Genomic DNA, 8,831 nt, shown 5'->3' with positions numbered 1-8,831 from the left:
GCCCCGCCCCAGCCCAGGTGAGTGGCTTCGCGTCAGTCAATGTGCCCACCTGTCCCTCTATTGGCCGCGGGTGTGGACATCTCCATCGATGGGAAGCATGTTGGGTCACTGGCGTCGCCGTCCGGGCGGCATGTGCGGGTCTGCGGCCGCTCGCGGGCCTCCGGGCAGCAAACCCTGACTGGACTGAGGGTCCGCTGGAAGCCCAGGCTCAATAGGCTCCCTGCAGGATGGAGTGACGGATGCAGGAGAAGCCAGGGAAGGCCCGAGAGCGGTTGGAAGCATAGGGTTCCAGACCTTTGGTTTTTCGATTCAAAAATGTTTAAAACATTGTTGGGGACAGATGAAGGATTGCCAACTTTGTAAAAACAGTGGAGACTTCAACGTGTAGGTGGTACATAGGGAGAATGGAAAACCCCTAATGAGGGAAACTTGGAAACACCATGATTTAACAGGTGAATAGAGGAAGAGTTGTAGTCCACAGATACCAAGAAGGAGGGATCCAAGGGCATAAAAATTGCGGGGGCGGGGGGAGTAACTTTCAGAAACCAAGGGAATAAAGTGGGGCATGGCAGTAGGGTGATTTGTCCAGCAAGCTCAAAACCTTGAGGCATCCAGGTAGGCAAGGTGGGTTTAGTAAAGGGGTGAGCCATACTGTCACATCTTAAGAGAAAAGCCAGAAACCCCCTGAGTTTTCCATATTGGAAGCTTAGTCAAACAAAAAGGAAAAGCCCAACTCGAGAGCCAGACAAAAACATGTCTGTGGCAGGATCCCCAGGCTGCCAATTTGCAACCTCTGAAATGAAGGGTTTGAGAAGGAGGTAATGGTGAGCAGTGCCAGAAAGGGTGGGGAAGTGAGGACTGAGAAGAGAAGGATTGGCAGTAAGGAGGTCATTAGATGCTAGAGCTGAGTGTTGAAGTCCCAGCTGAAAGTGGAAACTTGAAATCTGTCTCAGTGCCATACACAGTCATATGATTTTCCTTGGCAACATTTAACATTTGGGGAGGAATTGGCAGAGAAAGAATTAGCAGCTAGTCGCAACAGGGCAGAAGGTAAGGAACGTGATGCTAGTCAGAGAGTTAGTTGAAGTGACATCTATAGTTAAACTGACTGTAGATAGAGAGGGTCTAAGCTAGACAGGGAGGGAGTGGAACTAGAAGAGGAAGACGGGGTGAAAATGAGGGGATGGTGATAAGGTTCAGCAAGAGAATTGGGAGGATTGGAGATTATGGACTCTGAAGAGGAAGGTAAGAGGAATTGAAGTGAGCAAAGAAGTTTTGAGAATACATGCCTTTTTTCACACCTGGTCTTTCTACTGGCTGAAAATTTATTTAAAAAGATTCCCAAATAGAAATGAGCTCCATCATGACTATTCTGGTTAGTTTAATATGTTTTTGAGCCAGTTACTCTCTAAGCTTCAGGGTAGGGATAATAGTAACTTTGTATAGAGTTCTGAGGATTAAATGAGATATGCTTATAAAACCTTTAGTAGTGCCTAGCACAGAGTAGATGCTCAATAAATACACTCTCTTGTTATTATGGTACTTGAGGAGTTTCCTTTTAGCTTACACCCAATTTCTGAATGGGGTCCTTAGGGACCACCACAGTGGGATGGGGGGCTGAGTGGGGTGTTCTAGCTTCCTTCCTTGTTCCTACAAAAAAATAAAACAAACAAAAAAAACAAACACTTCAACCGGTGTAGCCATGCTTTTGTCTATTTTATTTATTTATATCTCCCAGAGAATAAATTCTTTGAGTGACAAGTTCAGGTGCGACGATCAGGTCTAGCACAAAATCAAATGGATTTTCCTCCATTCAATCATGTATTAATTCAACAAATGGTGTGTGTCGAGATGATTCTGTTGTGCTGGAGGCTGGGGGTTCCAAAATGAAGGCATATAGTACTTGCCCTTAGGGAGCTTGCAGGCAGTGGTGGGGACAGTCCTGTCATCCAGGGTGATGAGTTCTGTGATCGACATGTGCACCATGCTCCGTGGGTCACTAAGGGGGTGTGCCTGAGATCCTTAGTCTGAGGGTGGAGAGAGGAGGGGACATTTGGACTGAGTCTAGAAGGATATGCAGTCTGAGAAGGTGGAGGGACCTGGTAGGTGAGGAAAACAGCAGCTCAAATGTTCTTAAGCTGGAAAGTTAGGAGTGTGTGGAAGGAGAGGTGGGAGATGGAGCTGGACAGGCAGTACTGGAAGGGCTGTATGTGAAGGGCCTTGTGAAAGAGTTGGGCTGTCACAAGATCCTAAGAAGAGAAATGTGTTTTTGGTATTTGACTCTGGTGTCAATGTAGAGAATGGACTAGAGGGAGGAATAAAAGCTGGAGGCAGGTGGCCAGTTGGGAGGTTAGTATTGAAATAACCTAGAGGAGTCGCACTGAGGCTTAAGCTGCAGAATGGCAGCAAGGACAGAGAGGTAGAAACCCCTTCAATTAAGCCTCGGAAAATGGACAGGACAGGACCTGCAGGTGAGAGAGGAAGAAGGTCTAGACTGATTCTCAGGGTTCTGACTGGGGCACCCTGCTGGCTGGAGGGGGTACAGCTGTAGGAGGAAAGTGTGCTCTCTCTCTTTGCCAACAAAACCCCCTCCCCAACATCCTACAGTAGGTGGAGTAATGCCCATTTTCTATGTGGCTCCACTTCCTGTTCTGGCCTACCTTTTGCAACATCTTCAGCCTTTAGAATCTAGACACCATGGTGTGGTTTTTGATTCTTTCTTTTTTTGCAGCTGTTTTTGATAAATCGAACTTTTCTCTAACTAGTGGGGTTCATCTTAAGAGCAAGATTGTGTCTCATACTTATTTTGTTATATCTACCATAGATTCTGGCATAAAAAAGAGGCACATACTTGTTGGCTTGACAATATCCCTTGTTTTCTTTTCAGATTGTGAGAACAGTAAGTGTATTTCAAAGAAAAATATCTTTCAAGAAATACAGTCATTGGGGGTAATAATAGGTCCACAATGGAGGTTCCCCCAGCATCCAAGCTTGGTGAGACCTTTGTGTTTGAAGATGGATTAGAGATGCAGCAAGAACTTTTCCCAGAGGAGGACCTGGGGGACTCTTTCCTTCAGGAAAGAGGTTTAGAGCAAATGGCCGTTATCTACAAGGAGATCCCTCTTGGGGAGCAAAACGAGGAACATGATGACTATGAGAGGAATTTCAGTCTGTGCTCGAGCCCTGTTCAGCATCAGAGTATCCCCCCAGTAAACAGACCTCAGGATGATGAAATATTCGGTCCAACCTTCTTCCCGAAATCAGACCTTAGTATGTGTCCGTTAATCCATGGTGGAGAAGAACCCAGTGATCATAATTGTGACATACTGGGCAGGGGGGACACAGGACCTAATGAACCTCACAGAACTGCACAACCAGCAAAACCCTATGCGTGTCGGGAGTGTGGGAAGGCCTTCAGTCAGAGCTCACACCTCCTCAGACACCTGGTGATTCACACTGGGGAGAAGCCCTACGAGTGTTGTGAGTGTGGGAAGGCTTTCAGCCAGAGCTCACACCTTCTCAGACATCAGATAATCCATACGGGGGAGAAGCCCTACGAATGCCCAGAATGCGGAAAAGCTTTTCGTCAGAGCTCGGCTCTCACACAACATCAGAAAACCCACACTGGGAAGAGACCTTATGAGTGTACGGAATGCGGGAAAGATTTCAGTCGGAAAGATTTCAGTCGGAGCTCAAGTCTCAGAAAACATGAGAGAATTCATACCGGAGAAAAACCTTATCAGTGTAAAGAGTGTGGGAAATCCTTCAACCAGAGTTCAGGCCTGAGCCAGCATCGAAAAATTCACACCCTAAAGAAACCTCATGAATGTGATCTCTGTGGGAAAGCCTTTTGTCACAGGTCCCACCTCATTCGGCACCAGAGGATTCACACCGGAAAGAAACCGTACAAATGTGAAGAGTGTGGAAAGGCCTTCAGCCAGAGCTCTAACCTCATTGAACATCGGAAGACCCACACCGGTGAGAAACCTTACAAATGCCACAAGTGTGGGAAGGCCTTCAGCCAGAGCTCCTCCCTCATCGAGCACCAGCGGATCCATACCGGGGAGAAGCCCTACGAGTGTGGCCAGTGTGGGAAGGCCTTCTGCCACAGCTCTGCTCTGATTCAGCATCAGAGAATTCACACCGGGAAGAAACCCTATGCATGCAACGAGTGTGGCAAAGCGTTCCGGCACAGGTCGGCTCTTATTGAGCATTATAAAACCCACACCAGAGAGAAACCTTATGAGTGTAACAAATGTGGCAAGTCTTTCAGGGGAAGCTCACACCTCATTCGGCATCAGAAAATCCATGCTGGGGAGAAGCTCTAGAAGGAGGAGCTCACGTCAAAGCTTGCAAGCCTGTCCCAGATGGAGCCCGCACCTGATCACTTTGTCTACAAGCCCCAGCCCACCTCTCTGATAACAGGGCTGAACTTAGGTGCTCCTGAGCACTCACACCAGCAGCAAGGCCCCCTCGTGGCCCCAGCCAGGTGCCCTGAGCTCAGCAGGTTTACTGAGAGTGAGGGTGGGGTGATAGGAAGGCCACCAGAATGGAGGTGCGCCTGAAAAGAGCTGGCCTTCAGTTTTCTCATTCTCACATTTGACTTTCAAGCCTATGAGGTTTAGTTTTGTCTTCTATTACAGAATCCAGAAGAGGAAGACACATAAGAGGGAGAGAGTTGAGTTAAACCCATGAAGATGGCAAATGAACTCTTTAACATCACGCTGAAGTGTGATTTTAGAAGAAATACCCATGCTCACAGCCCAAGTCAGCTAAAGAAAAACAAATCCAAAAATGTAGATACCTCAGCCACAAAAATGGAATCTACTTGGCTTGGGTTCTGGTGGGGACAACCAAAACAGGTCACAGAGCAAAAGGAAGGGCTGAGAGAATTAGTTCTGGGGTTGGGAGTGAGGATGCAAGTCCCTGGCTTGGTCTCTTAATCCTGTTCTGCATTAGAGTGAGGGTGGTCTCTTTCACAGGAGGGTAGAGGTTGGGTCCTGCAGGCCAGAGGACATTTGATGCCTGACTGACTCAGCCCGCATCCAAGGCATTAGTGCCTTCTATGAGTATCCCCTCCGCAAGAACCAGGCCCCTGAGACCATGGCATTCCTTGGACGTCAGCAGGGCCTGTTTCTGGTCTCGGGGATATGCGGCCTCATCTCCACCCTCCAGTGCCAGGGGGTGTTGGAAGCAGGGTGATTTGCTCAGAGGTCCAGGTTCAAGTCTCAGTTCTGACCCTCCTACCTGTGTGACTCGGAGGAAGCCCTAAGGCTCCGTTTTCCCATCCATGAAATGGGAATAGTGGGACCTGGCCACATACCTCTAAAGGTTGGTGCAAGGCTCCCATTCACAATGAGACCACACATGAAAGTGTTTTGGCAACTGACATTTGAGGACGGACACCAAGAATGATCCATGCCTCACCCCGGGACACTGTCCCCGCAGACCAGAGAGGCCTTCCCAAAATGGCAGTGCTTAGAGCAGGCCCTTATTATACCAGGCTTTCTCTCATTTCCTCAGGCTTGCATCCGGGGCTGCGGGTTCCCTGTGATGTTTTCCGGAGGCCACCCTGAGCATCCCTGTGGCGGCAGTGTGGTCCATGTTCCTGTAATTCTGTCTCTCCCACCACCACCTTGCCAACTGATATTCACCCCAGGATTATTTAAAAAGTAACAAGCCCACATCCCACGTGGACCAATTCAATAAGCATCCCCACAGGTGGGCACAGTGGCGTGGTTTTAAAGCTCTCCGGGTGGTTATAATTGTCCCAGCACGTAGCCAGGCTGTGAGCCCTGTGCTAGGTACCCATACAGTTCCAGCATCTCCCAAATATCAGGCTGCCAGCCCTGACTGAGTAGAGCTTGAAGGCGGCCGTTCTGTTTCAATCCCCCAGGAATGGACTCTGGCAGTGGCGTCTCTGGTTGGTTGATAAGTGTTTGTCCCAGGTCCTCGCAATGAGGATCTTTAGTACTGGCTTTCACCTGGATCCCTCAGAGCTAGTGTGGGAGGAGGCAGTCTGAGCTATTTTGAAGTTTTCCAAAAGTTTATGGCTGGAATCCCATGAATCCATGGTGGTAATGCTGGTTATTTCACTTAATCGGAAGCTCAGCTTGGCAGTTATATGTAGTTTTGATGAATAAAAACAGGAGAGCCATAATTGTTACTGAGCAAGTGGGGCTTGATAGCCAGAGATTTTAAAACGACAGGTCTGATGGACTGGAGAGATCACCTCTGTCCAGTTCCTCTCTTTGCTGTGTGAGTATGTGAAACATTTAACCAGAACCTGTTGCACCACCACGTCCTGGTCACGTGGCACCCGCGCATTGTTGGCAGGTGGCCTACACCTAGTGTCTTCAGGCATTTACCAGGAGTGGGGAGAGAATGCTGAGACTCCTGCTTGGCATGGGTGGAACAGCAAGTTCCCTCCAAGATCTACCTCCTTGGCAGCCCCCCCACCATTCCATCTTAGCTCTGGCCATGCCTGTCCCTGTTGCGCAGTCGTGTTTCCTGTCTTTAATGTCTCCCTCCGTGGACTTCTGCACACCCCAGCCAAATTGATTTTTTTTTTAAGCATCACTTTGCACATGTCACCACTCTCCTTAAAACCAACCCCTGGGGGCTTTTCTGCACATAAACCCCACTTTAGCTGATCTAGTTTACCCACTTTATAGCCACATGTAGTTCATTCCAGCCCCTACCCAGATGTCCTCTCTGCTCACTTTCATCTTCTCTCAACTGATATTACACTGTTCTCACATTTTGGAATATGCACTTTCTCTTCCCCTCAACCCCGTCTCTTTTCTTCCCCTTCACAATTTATGTGACATGAGATTAAGATCCCTTTCTGAAGGGTTGACAGAGTCTCACATAAGCGTGGTAAGACCAGGTACTTCTCTTTTTTGGAAGTGTGAACAGAACCTAATTCTTTCTGTTCTATTTCTTTCACTGTTTTGTTATTATGTATTGAGATTCCTTTCATTTTATTTAGGTTCTCAGTGTAATCTTATAAGAGATCACCCTGGTAATAGTTTAATCGTCCTTGAATTTAGTCGTTTGCTTTTGTTTTTGTTGTCTTACCTTTTTTTCTTCATGGCAGATGCCGTCGAGTGTTTTAAATCTCCAGCTCAATTTTGTTTAGTAATCGAATTGTTGCATCAAAGCATATGTATTCCACTCTTTTCTTTCTTCTTTTTTCCCCTTAATACTTTACATTTCTAAGATTAATTATTAATTACATTTTGAATATTTCTAGTAAATGTGGGTACTTTGGTCTACAGTTTCTTCTTAGAAGTTTTCTGCACTCCATAAGTTTTTTTTGTTATTAGGAATTTCCTTTTAGCCCAAGTGTTATTATTTTTTATATATTTCCAAGTGACGAATGTTTAAGTCATTGCTGTCATTTCTTATTGTATTGTGGTGTCAACATTTCTAAGTATCCATAGAACTTCTTTGGGCCTGAATATTTTTATAAAGCGTTTGTGTACTCTCAAGAAATATGTTTTTACTTCATCAAGTCTGTTAACCAGGTTTTAAATTATTTTATTCAAATCCATACTTTCTCTTACCTTTGTTTACTTCAGAGTTCTGAACCTGGGGTCCATATACTGCCTAGGAGTCTGCGAGCATGCAGGGTTTTTTAAAGGTTGTGGACCCCTAGGGACTGGACAAAGCTATTTGGTTATGTGCATGAAGGAATTGTTATGGGAAGGGATGCCTGTAGCAGTCCACACATTTTGGAAGAGCTCAGTGACCCCAAAATTGTTAAGAACACTCATTTACCTGATCTAATTGTAGTCTGATTTTGTGTTTTCTTTATATATTTCTGTTTATCTTTAATTACTGTTCCTCTTTTATGTATGTTGTTGCTATGTTAGTTGTGCAATTATCTCAACTCCTTTTTGAGAAATAGGCAGGGTATAAATTGTCAATAAGTAAATACCATGATATTTGGGGTATATATATATATTTAATAGTGATATATTGAAAACCGTGCCTTTTAGTGCCCTCTTTGCCTCTTTTAATGCTCATAGCTTAAACTTCTCTTTAAAAAATATAATTGAAGCCCTTTGCATTTGCATGAGAGTTTATTTAGCTCAGCATTTTATTTGAAATTTGTGTATATATTTTGCCATATATCTGTAACTTATAAACACCAAATTGTTGGATTTTGTTTTCTGATTCTTTCTGTAATTCTTTTCCTTGTTGTGTAAGTTCTGTCATTAGCATTATTGTTTAAATTAAGGCATAATTTATGTTCACCTTAATATTTTAATTTATATTAACTAATTCAACCCAAGAAGGGCATGCTCATTTGCTCCCCTCCTTCCCTATGAGTTATTAACCATGTGTGGAGTATCATTTCTGGGTAGACCACAGGTCTGTCATTGGGCTCACCCAATCCTCCCTGCCTTCATCCGTGCCAGGCTCTGTCCTGAGCCCATTCTTTAAGTCACAGCCTCTGGCTTCAGCATCCTTGGCTGTAACGTGGAGAAATGATGCCACCTCATAGCCTCGTGGAGCTCAGAGAACTAAGGAATACAAACCTGCGTGGCCAACTGAAGACATAGATGATTATTACGCTATTAATATTTTGAAGTATTTCTTTAATTTTCTGTTCTTACTGCCAAAGTTCTTACAACATAACAGAAGATTACATTGCGCTTTACTTTTTAAAAATTCTAGATGTAACAAAAAATTAGACATCATGGATCCATCTCACCCTCTCAGAGTGAATCTATAGTCATTTGAAGAGAGGTGGGGACCCTGATCTTGTACCCTCCATCCCCAACACCTGACTGTCTTAGACGTGTCCTCCCCTCAACTTTGCA

The 8,831-nt window shown here is 45.4% G+C and overlaps 1 protein-coding gene across 1 annotated transcript; it reads left to right on the top strand.

Annotated features, from left to right (window-relative positions):
- ZNF70 (zinc finger protein 70) lies at positions 1-8,173 on the top strand. The gene is made up of 2 exons (XM_006908666.3): positions 1-17; positions 2,888-8,173. Exon 2 carries the CDS (start codon positions 2,967-2,969, stop codon positions 4,326-4,328), a length of 1,362 nt encoding a protein of 453 aa, XP_006908728.1. The 5' UTR covers positions 1-17; positions 2,888-2,966; the 3' UTR covers positions 4,329-8,173.
- The last annotated feature ends 658 nt before the right edge of the window (positions 8,174-8,831 follow it).

This window comes from Pteropus alecto, unplaced genomic scaffold (genome assembly GCF_000325575.1).
Source record: "Pteropus alecto unplaced genomic scaffold, ASM32557v1 scaffold113, whole genome shotgun sequence".
NCBI classification, from domain to species: Eukaryota; Metazoa; Chordata; class Mammalia; order Chiroptera; family Pteropodidae; genus Pteropus; species Pteropus alecto.
The sequence above is the reverse complement of the archived record's forward strand: the minus strand, read 5'-3'. Positions and strand labels throughout refer to the sequence as shown.

Bases quoted from the DNA above. Each gene is read 5' to 3' on its own strand.
- ZNF70 (XM_006908666.3), top strand. From the start codon at position 2,967: ATGGAGGTTCCCCCAGCATCCAAGCTTGGTGAGACCTTTGTGTTTGAA.